At 37.8% G+C, this 19,027-nt stretch overlaps 1 protein-coding gene across 1 annotated transcript in view; it reads right to left on the reverse strand.

Annotated features, from left to right (window-relative positions):
• Window positions 1–14,649: 14,649 nt before the first annotated feature.
• LOC140503274 (vomeronasal type-2 receptor 26-like) overlaps window positions 14,650–19,027 on the reverse strand; it is a 32,011-nt gene continuing 27,633 nt past the window's right edge. Inside the window, 1 exon segment of the mRNA XM_072607103.1 lies at window positions 14,650–16,265. Coding sequence (XP_072463204.1) covers window positions 15,322–16,265 — 944 coding nt within the window. The 3' untranslated portion in view covers window positions 14,650–15,321.

Consider the following 19,027-nt stretch of genomic DNA (forward strand, 5'->3'; position numbering starts at 1 on the left):
TCTTACTCAGAGATATAGGACTTTCATGGGATTTAGACCTGTTAGGGACATTAGAACATGTATATGTTTTATTTTTACTTATTTGTGTAAATTCTATTTGTCCTCGCTACCAAGCCTTCCACAGAATCTTGAGGTCAAGAGATTTTGATGTGTGTGTGTGTGTGTGTGTGTATGTGTGTTTGAATAGATATTTCACTTGCCTTGTCATTGTTCACACAGATCTGATTTTGGGACCTCATATGACCTTGGCAAATATACTGGCATGCCTTGCCATTTCCTACTCCAGTGGTTTAGCAAAGAGAGGTTAAGTGACTTGCTCACAAAGCTAGTGAGATCAGATTTCAACTCAGGTGTTCCTGATTCCAGACCCAGTACTCTATCTCCTGAGCCACTTAGCTGCCTGCAGGTGCTTCTAAATTTAGCAGGCACTTAATAAATGTTTGTTGAACTGAATTCCTAGTATCTATTTCGACCCATCCTTTCTGATCTGAATACCATATTACTTGTCAGGGAAAAGAAAGAGTTGGGTAGGTTCCCTTTCTCTTCATCTATCATCATCATTCTGTCCAGAATCACCAAATCTCTAAGTTAAATGGAGCTTCTGGGGACATTTAACCCAAATCGTACATGAAAAAGAAGTCTCCCATGTGTGACACACCTGAAGACTCTTCCTTATGGATCTTCACAAAGATCACCAGGGATAGAAAACCTACTGCCTTCTGAGGAAGCCCATTAGAAAGTGCTTTTATCTTTTTTGGAATTTCTTCCTTTATCTAAAGCTCACATTTCCCCTTGATCTTTCCACCCATTGCTCTTATTTCTGCACTCTAGGCTAAGTAGAACATACTTAGTCCGCCCTTCCATAAGACATTCCTTCAGGTATTTGAGGACACCAAGAATATTCCACCTAAACTATTCTTTCTCCAGAATGAACCTCCATTGTTATCTCAAAAGATTCTCATATGGCATGAACTTGAGATCCATCACTAATGTGGAGGCCCTCCAATGTCAGTGACCTTCCTAAAATGTGACATCAAAAAAGTGAATGTCATATTCCCAGTATGATCTGAATAGAACAGAGTATAGAGGTGACTATCGTATCCTTATTCCAGAAATCTCTGCCTCTCTTAATATAGACCAGCACAAGCTCATACTAAGCTTGTAGTGCACTAAAATCCTCAGATCATCATTTAAATGTATCATTATGCAGCCATTTCTCACCTATCTTAGACTTGTTGAATATACTTTAATACAAATGTAAGAACTTAGTAAGAACTTAGTAAGTACTTCATCTTATTAGACTCAGCCCTAATAATAGCCAGTCAAGACTTTATTGTATCCTGACTTTTATCAATTGTGTGAGATATGCTTCCCAAATTTTTGTCTTTCCTAAATTTGATTGGCATACTGGAGGCGCCTTTATTCACTTCATTTTTTAAAGGTTAAATGGTACAGACCTGGAAACAGATTTCTGAGACACTCACTTGGCAATGTCCTCTCAAGGAAACATTGAACCATCCATGCTACTCTTTGGGTCTAATCATTCAGTCATTTTGAATGCACCTAAGTGAATGATCATTTCATGTATACTTGAGCCTAGAAAAATAGATTGGTGCAGCTTTTGAAGGAATTTAAATGCTGAACAGAAGAGTTTATCCTGAGGCCAATAGGGAAACATTGGAATTGATTGTAGAGGAGAGATATGACCATATCTGTCACTTTGGACAGAGGAGAGACATGGTCATATCTGTCACTTTGAATAGATAAGGAAAGATATGGTCATATCTATCACTTTGACAACAGTACAGAGACTTGCAAAGTGTAGAAAATGAAAGCCTGTTGTAATTATCTTGGTGGAAGGTGATGATGATGGTGGTCCTGAAGTATAGTGGTGACTCTATGAATAGAGAGAAAGGAGTAGAATTGAGAGATGTGTAAGTAGAAATAGTAAGACTTGGCCAGTTTCCACATAACTTTTCATTTTCTTTATCGGAGGTTAGAGACAGATGATGGCACTGTGGAGAGCCCTGGGCCTTGAGTTAGAAATAACTTAGTTCAAATCTAGCCTTAGTTACTTAGAAGGTGTATGAGCCTGGGCAAGTCACTTATCCTCTGTTGCCTCAGTTTCCTCAACTGTAAAATGGAGATAATAATAGCACCTACTTTGCTGAATTCTTGTGAGCATGAAATGAGATATCTGTAAAAAGTTTTCAGAACAGTGCCTGGTGCATTGTAGACACAACATAAATGTTTATTCCCTTTCCCTCATCAGTGGAATTGGTTATGTCATCAAAATTGTATTCAGAAGAGATTCTTCCTAGTCTGATTTCTTCTACAGAATTTTATGCCACAGATTTTAATATATCCTATTTCTAAAGTCTTTGTAATTTACCATTCCCAAATCTAAAGTGTAGGTCAGATTATTCCCAACATTTATTTTCTTGTCTATCAAAAATTCTCAGATGAAATGGACCTTTCCTTCCAGGGTTACCATCATATCTACCAAAGGAAATAGTTCTTTATGAGCTAAAATCATACCTAGAATAAGATGATAGGTTTAGAACTGCAAGGAACTTCACAAACAATCTAGTGCTGTTGTCATCTAGGGGTGCTAGGAACCATCAAATACAGGGTAGGTCTGCCTCGAAAGAATCCAGCCACTCTTTCAGTTCAAATATCAAGTTTATTACAACACCAATAGAAGTAGGTCAGACTCCTAGTGAGTGTGGTATTTGTGATGCCAAGGGATCCAGATCCCGTCCCCATCAGTACAACCATTACATTTTTATTCTTTTCATGCACCTCAGTTGTAAGAAACAACAAATTCTACTCCTTCTTCCCTCCTTTCTACACTAATGAAGTCCTTATTACCTCCTTTATCTCTCCCCTCTTAACATCATCAGAATAGAACCAGTTCCACATCCATCTCTCCACCAAGACCCTTGCTTTTTTCTGATAGCCCCAATGCCCTTAAAGACATATAGGCTCTGAAGGGATACTTGTCTCTTTTTTTCACCAAACTTGTTATATTTACTTAAGAAATTTGATCTGGTGGAAGGATATGAGTTATTCTTTTTAAAAAATTATTTCCAATTTTCAACACTCATTTTCACAAGATTTTGAGCTCCAAATTTTCTCCTCATCTAGGCCCTCACCCATTCCAAGATGGCATGCATTCTGATTATCCCTTTCCCCAGTTTGCCCTCCCTTCTATCACCCCCATCCCTTTCCTTCTTACTTTCTTGAAGACAAGATAGGTTTCTATAGCCCCCTGCCTGTATATCTTATTTCCTGCTTGCACATAAAAACAATTTTTAACATTAGTTTTTAAAACTTAGAGTTCCAAATTGTCTCCCTTTTCTCCCTCCCCACCCACACTCATTGAGAAGGAAAGCAATTCAATATAGGTTATACATGTGTAGCTATGCAAAACACTTCCATAATAGTCATGTAGTGAAAGACTAAATATATTATCCTCCATCCTATCCCACCCCTCACTTATTCTATTTTCACCTTTGCCCCTGTCCCTTTTCAAAAATATTTGCTTCTGAATACCCTCTCCCACAATCTACCCTCCCTTCTATAATCCCCCCATCTCCTTTCCAAGAGTAACATGCTCGATTGAATGTGTATGTTATTTCCTCCTTAAGTCAAATCTGATGAGAGTAATGTTCACTCATTGCTTCTCATCTCCCCTCTCTTCTCCTCCATTGTGAAACCTTTTTTTCCCTCTTTGATGTGAGATAATTCACCCTATTCTATTTCTCCCTTTCTCTTTTTCCCAATATTCCTCTTTCATCCCTTAATTTCATATTTTAGATACCATCTAAAATATGTATTCAACTCACCCTGTGCTATCTATCTGTCTATCTATCTGTCTTTATCTATCTATCTATTTATCTATCTATCTATCATCTATCTATCTATCTATCTATCTATCTATCTATCTATCTATCTATCTATCTATCCATCCATCTGTCTATTTCCTCTAACTACCTTAATACTGAGAAAGGTCTCATGAGTTACAAGTATCATCTTTTCATGTAGAAATGTAAACAGTTCACCTTTAATAAGTCCCTTATGATTTCTGTTTCCTGTTTATGTTTTCATACTTCTCTTGATCCTTGTATTTGAAAGTCAAATTTTCTATTCATCTCTGGTAATTTCATCAAGAATTCCTCTATTTCATTGAAACTCCATGTCCCTCTGAAGTATCATACTCAGTTTTGTTCGTAGGTGATTCTTGGTTTTAATCCTGGCTCCTCTGGCCTCTGGAATATCATATTCCAAGCCCTTTGATCTCTTGATGTAGTAGGTGCTAGATCTTGTGTTATCTTGATTGTATTTCCACAATACTTGAATTGTTTCTTTCTAGCTCCTTGCAATATCTTCTTCTTGACCTAGGAGCTCTGGAATTTGGTTACAATATTCCTAGGATTTTTCCTTTTGGCATCACTCTCAGGAGGTGATCGGTGGATTCTTTCAACTTCTATTTTGCCCTCTGCTTCTGGAATGTCAGAGCAGTTTTCCTTGATAATTTTTTGAAAGATGACGTTTAGGCTCGTTTTTGAGGATGGCTGTCAGGTAGTCCAATAAATTTTATATTATGTCTCCTGGATCTATTTTTCAGGTCAGAGGTTCTGCCAGTGACATATTCTACATTGTCTTCTATTTTTTCATTTTTTGGTTCTATTTTATAGTTTTTTGATTTCTCATAAAGTCATTAGCTTCCATTTGCTCCATTCTAATTTTGAAGGAATTATTTTCTTCAGTTACTTTTTGAACCTCCTTTTTCATTTCACCAATTCTGCTTTTTAAGGCATTCTTCTCATTGGTTTTTGGATCTCTTTTGCCATTTGGGTTAGTCTATTTTTTAAGATAGTATTTTTTCAGTATTTTTTGCAAGTTTTTGACTCATTTTTTCATTATTTTTTTGCATTACACTCATTTTTCTTCCAAACTTTTGCCCTACTTCTCTTACTTGATGTTCAAAATCCTTTGTGAACTCTTCCATGACCTGCAACTAATTCATATTTTTCTTGGACGCTTTTGATGTAGGAGCTTTGATTTTGTTGTCTTCTTCTCATTGTATGTTTTGGTCTTCTTTGTAACCAAAGTAAAATTCTGTAGTATGGGGTTTTTTTTACCCTATCTGCTCATCTTCCCAGTCAAATGCTTGACTTTTTGACTCTTTGTCAAGGAGAGCTCTGCTTCTAGTATGGGGAGGTGTACTGTCCCAGGCTTCAGGGATTTTGTATCAGCCACTCAATCCCCACTGTTTGTGGGCCCAGAGCTGCTGCCACTGCAGCTGCCACTGCGGCTACCATCTATCCTGCCCCAGAACTGGGGTTGGATCCCAGCTGGACCATGTGCTCTTCTTTCACCCAGGTACCACAGAGTTTTCCCAGTGACCTTCTATGCTGTTTTGGCATTTCTGGGTTGAGAAGTTTGGAAACTGCTATAGCTGCCAGTGATTCAGTCCCTGAGGCCTTCTCTACCCTGTATATTCTAGCGTGGCCCAAGCTGAACTGTGCTCCTGTGAGGTCAAGCAAAGTTGGATCTTTTGCTGTTTTTATTTTAGCATAGTCAAGAAGTATAATGCTTCTACTTGAATATGATTAAAGAAGATCTTCCCCATCCATTGATGGGCCTGCCTATTGAGGGAAACTTGATTAGTGGAGTTGTTTTGTAAGAGGGTCCCAAATATCTTTTCTTTTTTCTATTGAGGAAGTGGGTCAGAGTGTCATGCCCTTTGGCTCTGAAAAGTATATAAATTCTCTGAGGGCGAGGTTTTACTTTGGGGCTTACTTTTTGGAAGAAGGTCTGTGTGCCAGATATGACTCTGGGAAGCCACTAAGCAGCCCCCAGCTTTGAAAACCCTGATGTAGGTGCTTCTTTCTCTGGTAAAGACGTATGTATGTTAATAATCAGGCAGTTTGGAAGAACTGTCTGTTGATTTTCAATTTCTCTGAAATTTAGATTTTGATTGTTTCTGATGCCTGTGCTTGTTTAAAGTGATTGTTAGCCCCTCAAAAGTCGCTTTTCCTTATAGAGAAGCAGGTCAAGGAATCTGTGGTTGCAGCCCCCCCTGTATATGTTGAGTGTTTACTAATACAGCACCTCTCCCAGCCCAGTGCAACATAACTTCCTGTCTTGGGTTGTCTTGGAAGGGAGATTTGTTTCAGTCTTTCTTTTTGTGGGTTCTGTAGCTCTATAATTTGTTTATAGTAATTTTTTACGGGTATTTGGAGATGTTTGTGGGGAGAGCTGAAGCAAGTGCCTGCTTTTACTCTGCCATCTCAGCTCACCCCCTGACACTTGTTTCTTAAATCCGTATTTGAATGCTATCACTGTATCATCAATCCTTCTAATTACTCAAATAAATTCAACTTTTGAAGTTTTTCTGCAGTTCTGTTTGTATTTTAAAGTTATTTCTCAGTGCTTATATTTTCATGATAAGTGCTTGAAATTCATCTATTCAATCCTTTTTCGCCAGTAGGATTCATATAATCTTTGCAGAGGGAGTTATTCTTTATTGAAAGCCCATATATTTTACTCTTTGGAATTTGATATTGCAAGCTCTCATCTCATTTAAAATAGAAGTCATGTGCAGTCCTGGTTGTGGTTCATTAGTATATGAACTTTTTTATTCTCAACGGTGGAGGCATTTTTTTTCTTTAAGATGGAGGTGCTGGATTTGAAGTATGACATTCCTGGGAGTTTTCTCTTTGAAGGAAGTTTTCATTTATACTTTCTTGAAGCTTCATGTTCAAGTTTTCATTTTTCAAAATCATGGTTTATATGGCTTATTCTTAAATTGTCTCTCCTTGATTTGTTTTCCAGATCAGTGTTTTAATATAAAATAGCTTGCATTTTCTTCTATTTTTTCATTTGATTTTGTTCTAATATTTCTTGCTATCTCTTATATTCATTGATTTCTATTTGACCCATAGTTATTTTCATCATCTTCCTCTTACTGGGGTAAGGTTTGTTCGAAATTGTTCTTCCAATCTTTTCTCCCAAAGTTTTTATTTAAATTTTATGTATTCTTTCGTACATTTTGTAATCTTTGTTGAAAATAAATATTTTCCTTTGAGTTGTTATATGTTATATACTATATGTTATATGGTGCTATAATGATACTCTCTTCCCTTTTAGGTTGGATTTGGGAGCATTTCTAGATCTACTATTATTTTTTATAGTGGTTGCTATTTTCTTTTGTTTACTCATCTCTCTACTCTTAGTTCTTAAACTGAGACTTAGGGTCAGAAACACCTTTCCCTCCTCCTGCATTTTCGAATGTGGAGGGGGAAGAGAGAAGGTAATAATAAGCATTTGTATGGTGCTTACTATCCGTTATTGCACTCAGCCTAAAAGTCCTCAGGCTTGGATCACTCTCACCTTCACTCCTACACACATACTGCTGAAAGGAGGTGGACACCATTGCAAAACCATGCTGACTGGACCCACTACAAATTGACATTACATAACCTTACTCCTGAGCCTTTTTAATAATTTTTAATAATCTTTTTATAATTCCTTAATTAAATCACTATCCCACTTACCAAAGTGACTCTTCTAGATCTTTATATTCATCCTTAAACCTTCCATGGCTCCATTTCCCACTGTCCTGTCAGCTGAGAACTTTGCTTCTTATTTTACTGAAAAAAAATATTTGAAGCTATTTGCCAAAAACTCTCTCTTGCCCTTCTCCTCATCGTATACCACCCTGATTCCTTCTATCACTATCTTCTCTGTGCCTCTCATAATAAGGTAGCCCTGTTCCTTGTCAAGGCAAACCCCTCTGCCTGCACTCGTGATCCCATTTCATCTTGAACTCTCCAGAAGATTTCCTCTTTTGTCGTTCTCACTCCCTTACTTCTCTTGAATTGTTCCTGTCCACTAGCTACTTCCCTACTGGATATAAACATGCCTATGTCTTCCCAGTCCTTAAAAACCTTCTCTCAATCCATGCACTGCCTCTAGCAAGCATCCTATATCTCTCAAAACTCCTTGAGAAGGTTACCTACAATCAAAGCCTCCACTTTCTTTCTTCATACTCTCTTCTCATCTCTCTACAAATTGACTTCTCACATCATCATTCAGCTGAAGCAGCTCTCTGCAAAGTTACTAATGATATACTGACTGCCAGATCTAACGGTCTTTTCTCATTCTCCTCCTTTTTGATCTCTAAGCAGCATTTGATACTATCAATCGCACTATTCTTTACACTCTTTCCTCTCTAGATTTTCATGGGCCTACTCTATCCTGGTTTTCCTCTTACCTTTTATGGTGGGCTCTTTCTCAGTTTCCTACTATGGATCTTCACCCAAACCATATTTTTCTGGGTACTGACTTTTTGTTGGTCTTTCTCACCGGAAACCTGATTTTTTGCTGTTTCCTATAGGATTTTTTAGGGGATAAGATATCACCATGATGGGCATGGCCACCTTATGGGTCATGCAAAAGCTGAGTGGCTCTCTGCTGGGCATGTCATCTCCATCATTCTTTAATGGATATACTATGTTTTCTCAGTTGGTCCTTTACTCTCTCTGCTTCTGCCTTCTTGTTTTCTGCTTCTGTCTCCAACTGAGATGCTATCCTTCAACTATTTGAGGAAAATTGGCTTCTTCCAGCTCTCTTTTAGGTTAGTCTAAGCTTTAGTTCTTTTAGAAAGGCAAGGCCTTCACATATCCAATGGGCAACATGCAATAGGGGAAAATGACTTCTAAATTCCTTAAGCAGAGTGAAACTTGTCTATTTCCAAGCTTTTAGCTTCCAAGGAACAAAGAACAACCACTATCTAATTAGAACCCAAACATATTTAATTTACTTTTTGAATTTGGTTCCATTTGTTAACAATATACTGAGAGGATTGTGGGAATTGTGTGAACCAAACCCTATCTTATAAAACTGACCCCATTTTGAGACTTACGTTTCCTTTCCCCATAAATTCTACCTGATTGCTAATTGTGGGAACTGAGTGACATCCTTTTTCACATTTGGGAAAGTTCACATGCTCACTCTTCTCCCTCCTAACTGTTCAAGCATATTCACCCCTCTCCCAACTTGAAAAGCCCCTAATCTTTCCTTCATTTAGAAATCAGATCACTCAATCTTATGTCCTGGTTTATATTCTGTCAATTGTTTTCTTTTAATGCATAAAAAACTGTTTCCCCCTCTATCCAGAGTCTATTGTCAAGCTGATTTGTTATACAATTGGAATATATCACTAAATATGTCAATATGCTGAGCTCACATCTTTTTCTTCTCAGTTATTTCATCTTTCATCTGCTGCAGTCCCAAGATTCTCTCTGGAGATAGCTAGTCCTTGTAACACCTAGGTAAATCTTTTGGGGGGATCTTGTACCACCTAAACCCCTTTCAGAATCACTGACAAATTCCACAGAACCTTCTTACATCTGAGACATTGTGGTTTCCCCCAGATCCTCCCTATACCCATTTAGTGCTCTCTCTGTCTCTCTGTCTCTCTGTCTCTCTGTCTCTCTGTCTCTCTGTCTCTCTCTCTCTCTCTCTCTCTCTCTCTCTCTCTCTCTCTCTCTCTCTCTCTCTCTCTCTCTCTCTCTCACACACACACACACACACACACGCATACTACAAAGACCCTATGTGCCTCAGTGGAAAAGTATTGCAGAGGTTGAGAGAGTAGGGTTCAGGTGAAAAAATTCACTTAGATATTCTCTTTAGCCATTGGAAGCTTTATTAACATGAAAATCACATGGGAATTTTAGCAAAAAAAAAGCTCATTGAGGCCTTGATATTTGGGGGAACTAGACTTATGTAGCAAAATCCTGTCAGGGAGCTATACAGTCTAAAGCTTATTAGAGTTTTATGATGATGAAAGACTAAAGACAGGATAAGAAAGGATTTTACGATATATGATGAGGGGGACCAAAGAAATTCTTTATGTTTTGGGATAAGGTTTTTAAGGTTTTATATTTGATTAAGGATTAAGGACAGGACAGGGGAGGCACAGGCTAAAGATTAAGGACAGGGTAAGTAGCACATGGGGAACACAAGAGAATGAAAACAAAAGGAATTCTTTGGTACAAGTTGAGGAGAAGTTTTATGACATTTCAAGAAAAGGGAAAAGGACTTTACCATGCTTTCAAAGTACAGAATGAGCCCCTCCCCCTACTTTGGAAGAGCCTCACAAAGTACTGGAAAAGCAACCCTTAATGTTCTCTTTAACCAGCAGAGTACATTTACTGTTTCCACATCATTATGACCTAGGTTTATGGGTGGACTGTGATTTATGGAAATTGTCTGAAAGAAAGTGAAGAATGAGAAGGAAAAAAGACAATAAGAACTTTCTTGATGGAAACATTTTAACTCACTGTGAAGAACATGAGAATTCTTGACAAGAGATCTTACTTGTACTTGTACCAAGTACCAAGTACCAAGTCCTTACAATAGTTGGTAGTATGAGAATGAAACTAATAGTAGGATTCTGTTTCCAGAGGTAATGAAGTCATTTACAAATTACAGTGATGGGTTAGAAGTAAATATAGCTGAGATTTTTCTTCCAGCTAAAATATTATAAATACTTATTTATATATTAATATTGATTACATTATTATAAACTGTATAGCCAGTAATCCACATTTTTTTATCCTAGGAGATTGGAGCTTTCAGAGATACGAAAAATTTCTCATGGCAAAAAGTTTTCTTTAGTTTATTAAATAGCTAATTCGTGAGAAAGAGTTTGAGACTGTATCAATTACTGGCAAAATATCCAAATATAGCTCTGGATTATCTTAAAACTTGGGGTAATGAGAATGAATATAGTGACAAGTGAAATAGAAGGCTAAGAATGGCTTATGAGTGAGTATGATCAGTTTTCTCCAGACCTTCTTCATACATCTTTATACTCTTCTCTTTGGTGATTTTATCATTTCCTGCATGATTATTTTTTCAACGACAGAGATTATTTATAAACACAGACATATTTGTTATAATTTCCCTTATTTTTTTCCCCTAAATTTCTAACAGCCACCTGAATATATCACTCATTGATCAGATTCTTATGTGGCATCTCAAAGTTACCAATAATACCTTAATTGCCAAATCTGATTTGCTGTTTCTTGATCTTCTTTCTTCTTGACCATTCAGCAGGATTAGACACTATTGGCCACACTTCTCTACTTGGACACTCTCTTCTCTCTAGTTTTCATGCTTTCTCTTCGTTCTCTCCCAGTATGACTGCTCTTGTTCAGGCTCCTAGCTAGGTGATATTTATTTCATACTCTCTAAGTGTGAATATGGGGCATCTAGGTGGCACACTGGATGGAGGACTGGCCCTGGAGTCAGGAGGACCTGAGATCAAATCCAACCTCAGACACTTGTTAGTTGTGTGCCTCTGGGAAGTCACTGAAGCCTCAAGTTTGCCTCAGGTCCTCATCTGTTAAATGATCTGGAGAAGGAAATGGCAAAGCATTACCCACCCCATGATCTGAACTTTTCTATTCTGATCAAGGGAACTTCTAGTCACCCAGTTGCACAACTTCAGAGCACCCCTTACCACCCATGTCCATACAGCTGCCAAATCTTGTAGATTGTTCTTGCATAACATCTCTCAAGACAATCTACATTTCTGTCCTCACACAGATGTGATCCCAGCTCAGAACCTTGATACCTGTCACTTACCCTACTGAAAGTCTGTAAATTCATCGTATTTTAAGTCTCTCTTCTCTCCAAGCTATCTACAGACAAATGCCAAACTGATTTTCTTAAAGCTTAGGTCTAGCCATGTCACTCTTCTGCTCAGTAAACTTCAGTTGGTCTGTATTTATTACCTGCAAGATCAAATACAAATTCCTTTGTTTAGCTCATAAAACCCTTCACATGGACTACAATATACTCTCTAACCTTATTATATCCTCCCCACCCCCTACGCTAGAGGAGAGGTGTCATATTCACAGGATCACCACAAAACTTTGACATCAGTTGAATATATAATTGAGAAATGTTTAACAAAACAAATAAAATATGATACAATATAGATAATGTTCTTTCTTTGAAATAGTTTATGTTTTCATGGGGAAAGACCCCATATAAAAGAAAACTGGAAAGCAGAAGGGTTCTAACTTCTCTGGGATAGGGTTTGGAGCCAGTGGATGGAAAGTAAGGTGGAGGATTGGTTCCAACAAAGTACAGGAAAAGTTTATCTAGAAAGGAAAAGCCTATGGTAATGCCAGTATAAAATCCACGTTTATGATGGGGAGTAGATTGGCATGATGGCTAAAAATATGAAGTAGTTTGATGGTGAGATTGATTGTTGAAAGGGAAAGATGATCAAAGAACTTTTACCCTATAGCAGCCAAACTAGATAATACCCACTGTGTGTGTAAGCTGTCCTAGAACTATCCTTGAAGGAAGGAAATGATTTTAAAAGGTGAATATGTAGGTGGAGGAAATTTGAATGTTTAGATGTAGGACTGTACAGGTTGAGATCATGGAACAACTAGTCCATGTCAGAATTTTGTGTGTGAAGAGGGGTTGTCCCTTCTCCATTTTCAGCATCTATCTTAGTTCAGAACGATATTGCCTCCTTGCCTGCACTACTAAAATAACCTCATTGTTTTCCACACTTCTAGTCTTTCTTCTCTCCAATACATTCCTCACATAAACATCAAAATCATCTACCTGACCCTCAGTGGCTTTCTATTGACTCTAAAGCAGCCACACCCCAGGAAAACCACCTAAACTATGACTAAACCAGATTGAGTAACTGACAGACCTCAAACTTCTTGATGACTTAGAAATATCTGCCCCAAGCACGTGAAGACATCTCCCAATGGAGTGTGTGGATGAGAATAATTTTTTACAAGAGCCTTGAAGGCAGCTGAAACAGGCACTTTGGAGCAGTTGGAGCTTGGTCAGACATCAAAGACACCACAGTCAACCTGGGCCATCACCAGTGGTCTATTTTTGTTTTCCATTGTATTGATGACTTTGGAACAGAGAGTAAGGCTAATAACTTTGTGCAACTCAACCTCACTTAAATTCAATTCATGGGTGTCAAGACATCACCTGTGTTGTCATTAATCCTCTTCACAAATAAATGGTGAACAATATGATATCGATAGGAATTCACATATCCCAAACTGAATTCATCTTGCCTAACAACTTTTTCATTCTTCTAATTTTTCGCTTTCTGGTAGTCCCATAATATTTAAAAATTGTCTCTCCTGGATCTATTTTCCAGGTCAGTTGTTTTTCCAGTGAGATATTTCACATTGTCTGCTATTTTTTCATTCCTTTGGTTTTGTATTATATTTTCTTGATTTTTCATAAAGTCATTAGTTTCCATCTGCTCCATTCTAATCTTTAAGGAATTATTTTCTTCAGTGAGCTCTTAGACCTCCTTTTCCACCTGGCCAGTTCTTCTTTTAAGGACATTCTTCTCTTCATTGACTTTTTGGATGTCTTTTGACATTTGGGTTAGTCTATTTTTTACAGTGTTATTTTCTTCAGCATTTTTTTGGGTCTCCTTTAGCAAGCAGTTGTCTATTTTTCATAATTTTCTTGCATCACTGTCATTTCTCTTCCCAAATTTTGCTCTACTTCTTTTACTTGATTTTCAAGATCCTTTTTGAGCTCTTCCATGACCTGAGACCAATTCATATTTTTCTTGGAGGCTTTAGATGGAGGAGCTTTGACTTTGTTTTCTTCTGTTTGCATGTTTTGGTCTTCCTTGTCACCAGAGCAAGATTCTATAGTCTGATTTTTTTTCTGGTTTTTGCTCATTTCCCCAGCTCTTTACTTAACTTTTGAGCTCTTTGTTAAGGTAGATCTCTGCTTCCATTGGGGGTGGGAGATGTACTGTCAGCCACTCGATTCCCCCACAGTCTGTGGGCCTAGAACTCCAGAAACAGTTGCTGTCTCTGCCCCTGCTGCTGCTGTGGCTGCTGCAGATTCTTTCCCCCCCTTCTCCTTCTGCTGCCCTAGGACTGGGGCCGGACCACTCCACTTTCCCACCTTGGTTCCACACTCTTTTTTCACTGACCTTCCAATTTTTTCTTGGCAATTTGGGGTCATGGAGTCCTGAAACTGCCACAGCCTGCCCAGGCCCTGTCTGTGCTTAGGTGGCCCACACTGGACTATGCCCTGCCCCCTGCATGGCATAATAGACACTTCCCTGCGATCTTTCAGGCTGTCTTGGGCTAAAGATTTGCTTCACTCTGTCATTCTGTGGGTTCTGCTGCTCCAGACTTTTTTTAAGAACCATTTTTACAGGTATTTGACTGGACTTGGAGGGAGTACTCTAGAAAATGCATGCTGTTACTCCACCTTTTACTAATTTTTCCATTTCTGATAATGGCATTACCATCCTATCACCTACTCAGTCTCATAACTGAGTCATTATTTCCCTGTAGCTCACCTGAGATATATAATCTGTTACTGAGTTGTTTTCCCTGATAATTCTTCTTGTCTTAGTCCTTCGCTTCTCTAACTAGTTTTTTTCATAACAACCTGAATAATCTTCCTAATGAACCATTGTAGTCATTCCGTTCTTCTACTAAAAATAGTCAGTGATGCTATGTAATCTATTAAATGCCACATCAAATCCTATAATGGTGTGTAATATCCTCCACAATATGGTTCCAATGTGCCTTGCAGGTTTATTTCACATAATTCCCCTTATATGTTCTCTATTTCAGTCAAATATACTAATTCTAGATTTGCTTTCTGAAAATTTTTCCTTTCATTGCATCTTTGCTCATTCTATACCCCATGGTTAATACCGGTATAAGATTAAGTCTCTTACTTTGGCATAAATCTCGTGCTAAATACTTCATGAAACCTTATCTCATCCCATTCTTAAGGCAAAAACTATTTCTCCCAATTCTTTATTGTAAACTTAACTTTAACCTTGAACCATCCTTGGAATCTCCCACGATGATTTGTGTCTTAGTTAAGTGTATACATTTCCCTCTTGGTTGTATTTTAAGCTTTCTGAGAATAGATTCTTGGTTGTGTCACTGTTTTTGCCCATAGCATTTATGACAATGCATAGCAAATAGTAGTTATGTTAATGTTTGGAGTATTGAACTGTAGCAAAGTGAATTCCTGTAGACGTGAGAATAAATCGCAAGGTTGAAATATAAATTAGTGTAGAGAACAAGAGACATTTTAGAATGAACTATCACACAGACTATTATGCTCATCGAGAGATGATGATCTAGTTGAGAATAACAACAGCTATGAAAGGTTGGTATCTTTAGTGGAAAAGTTAGTAATATCACCAATTATAGATTTTTCAAATTGACTCAATTTTTTCAGGAATCCCTCATACTGTCAAATGTGACTTGCAGATAAAATTTCAGAATGATTCCTACTCGAATCTGCTTTCTGCTTCAGATATTCCAAGGTGTTCCTCTATGGTCTCAGAAGGATCACATAGCACTTGGGAAGAAAGATGCAGCCTAATAAACCAGCACTGGATGCCAAAATACAGAAGATCTCCACAATCATCATAGCTTTTCCTTTAGGGTTCTGATAGGCAGCGATGAAAGACAGCCACACACTGCAGAAGATCAGCATGCTGAATGTGATAAACTTGGCTTCATTGAAGGTGTCAGGAAGGTTTCTGGCCAAAAAAGCCTCTAGGAAACTCCCCAGGGCCAGGAAACCCATGTAACCCAAGATACTGTAGAAGGCAATGACAGAACCTATTTTGCATACAATGATTATATGACCAGGCTCTGAGTGTAGGTCTAGACCTGGAAAAGGTGGAGAGGTTGCCAGCCAGATGCCACAGAGAGTCACTTGGATCATAGAGCAGATGAAGACAACAAAATTGAAAACTCTGGATTGTACCCACATTTTCATCTTGTTTCCTGGTCTTGTGGCTTTAAAAGCCAGAACCAAAATGATGGTTTTGGCTAAAATAGAAGAAAGGGCCACAGTGAACACAATTCCAAATACAGTTTGTTGTAGGAGGCAGGTTGCTGATGTTGGATGGCCAATGAAGAGCATGGAGCAGAGGAAACACAAGGTAAGGGATATGAAGAGTGTGTAACTGAGAGTCCTGTTATTGGCTTTCACTATGGGAGTGTCTCGAAACTTCACAAATATCGCAAGAATCAGAACTGTGAGGAGAGAAAATGAAAGAGCTATACAAATCAAAGTCAATACCAAAGAGTCTTTGAAAGAGAGGAATATTACAGTCTTTGGGAGGCAGTTATCTCTCTCTTTATTTGGATACTTATCCTCGGGGCATTTCTTGCAATGGTCCATGTCTACAAGGAACAAAGGGTATTTCAATATCTTATAGCTTATAATTTTACCTTAGCACCTGATAAATATAATCATTATATCATATCAAATCAATTCTTCTGACAAAGAACCCTTCTGAAATAGTGGCATATTGTGCCACAAGTATGCAACACAAAAAATGAGTACATTTCCACATTACCTGAATCAATCAAGATTTGGTGGACATAAGTCATATTCACTATCAAACTATATATTCTTTCAGATTGAAATAGAGCTATTTTATTGTATTCTTGTGACCTTATCAGAAGAGAAAACAAATACCCTTGTTTCAATCTCTTGCTTAAGAGTAACAAATGTTAATAGGTTACTAGAGAAGTAAAAGCATTTCCTACACTGCAACCCCGTCCTACCAAAGTCCAGCTAATGATTTCTAACAAATTAATACCTCATGCAATGAGAGTGATATGTTCAGATGACGTCTTAAGAATTGACAATCCAATACAATTCAGATATTCCAGCTGATAACTCAGATACTATTTACTTACTAGTGTAATTTGCAAAGTTTCTTCTCTTCTCTCACTAGCTGCTGATAATATTGGACCTAATGTAGCATGTATGAATTCGCAGTATATGCTTAATATTTTATGCAAAAATGTTTCCTTTTGCTGGATACTTTAAATACATAAGAATCATTGGAATTGCTGAGGATGTGTAGTCAAGAATTCCCTATGGTTTTAAAAAGTTATACCATATTAAAATGATCAGAACATAAGACATGACAAGATGAAGCAATATTTATAATCCTTAACATGTACTTACATAAGAAAATCCACAGGAAAAGTAAGAAATGTGGTTTAGAAGACTTAAATGGGAAGGAAGAAATCTTGAAAATGGAGAGAAAACCACAAATGATGATCTAGTGGGATCAAAAAACAGACAACATGGACTGGAAAATTAGAGAATTTTGGAAGATGTATCGTGACCAAAATCAAAGCAGCACAGAATATCAGACCAAGTACATATCTGAGAGGATATTTTTTATCTAATTGTATTAGAACAAAGGTTGCCTCCGACAAATAACCAATGACCATTCAGACTTTGATTAAAGAGTGATGAGAGGCAACATAGAACTTTTTAAGGCAATAGAAGAGTTTAAGTTTATTTATTGAGCATGTTTTGAACATATTAATCTTCCATCCATTATTCCCCATTCTCTTTGTGAGCAGATAGATCAGTTCTAATTCATTTTTCTGTGGACAACCGTGGAACCACCTGAAGAAATCTGCAGCGTTCCTCTAGGCTAAACCACCTCCTTTGACACTTGCCATTTTTTCAGGTATCTGCTTGTGTTTATCCTTAGTTTTCTACGAGAACCTTGACATCAGAGAAATGATGACATGACTTGTACTTGACTTTGTTTTGAGTGAATGAGGGCTGTACAAGATCACCAGCCTCACTTTCTCCTCCTGAGACATCTGGATCCAGTGACCAGATATCCATCAGAATGACAGGAGACTGCCCAGGATGCAATCAGATACTCATTTAGAGTGAAATAATGGCCATTCAGTGAATAGGTCTCTTTATAAAAGTAGTTAGGGGATAGCCCCTTTAAATAGAAAATAAATAAACAAAAAATGAATGAATGAATGAATAAATAAACAAACAATCAAACCAATCAATAAATAAAGCTGAGAGGGATAGGAGTCTTATGATGATTGTTTTGACCAGAAACAGGTACCTGCTAAAGACTGAGTTACTATGGTCATTTTTCTGTTCCAGATATCCCAAGATTTACTCTACAATGACAAATCCTTTCCTCAAAAAAAAAAAAAAAAAAAAAAGAGAGAAAGACCTAACCTGGGCCTATAGTTCTATTGTGGGTCAACACCATATTGACAAACTGTGATGGCCTATCTGCATCTTTATCTGTACCTTCTGAAGATACAGATGTTCAGATATTTTTCTGCTGGAATAGTAGATAATCTGTCTCTAGATTCTGTATTCTCTAGATTCTCTAGTCTCTAGATTCTTGATCATTATTTAAAAAAAGTTTTAATGATAAGTAGTATCCTCTGATTCTCCGTGAAAGTCCTGGAAATTGGACTTTCGGGTCATGTGATCAACAAAAGGCTGGCTAGACATTTTGGCTGACCTTCATGAGTTCTCACTCCTCTCCAATAGAAAAATGATGCCCCAAAGAAAAAGCAGCTGCAACTGTCTCCATGGCTTATGACAGTGAGAATCCAAAAGAAGGTAAAACAACCCATGAACTGATACCTATGCCAAACTGATTCAACACACACTTCCCCATTGGCCATCACATTTCTGACATCAAGGCTGTAGCGGTTGAACAAAGCACTTGACATATGATATAAGGACCCAATGCATGGGCTTGCAAGAAAATCCAACTCCACAACCTGATCTACTTTCCCCCTTTTTAGCACTCTACAGGTATGGGCACCACACTGCAAAATTTTGCTCAATTCAAGAGAGAGAGCCTGTGTCAAGTAGTACTACAGTCTTTTGAACCTTGATGCAGCCCTGACAGATAGCCATCCCTGTGGTTGTAGCATTTTCTGCTGGAAAACATCTCTGCAGGAAAGTGGAAGAAGAGAGGGAAAGGGCAAGACCATATTTCTGTCCTTTAAATAAATCACAACACCACTGCCCATTTCTATACCTCCCAGTGCCTCAGAAAACTACCAGTGGCACCAGCTTGGCAGCCATCTGAATTGTGAGTGTGTGGCAACCTCTACAATACAGTGGCAGAAAGTTACAAGAAGGG

The sequence above is a fragment of the Notamacropus eugenii genome, chromosome 5 (genome assembly GCF_028372415.1).
Source record: "Notamacropus eugenii isolate mMacEug1 chromosome 5, mMacEug1.pri_v2, whole genome shotgun sequence".
Lineage (NCBI taxonomy): Eukaryota > Metazoa > Chordata > Mammalia > Diprotodontia > Macropodidae > Notamacropus > Notamacropus eugenii.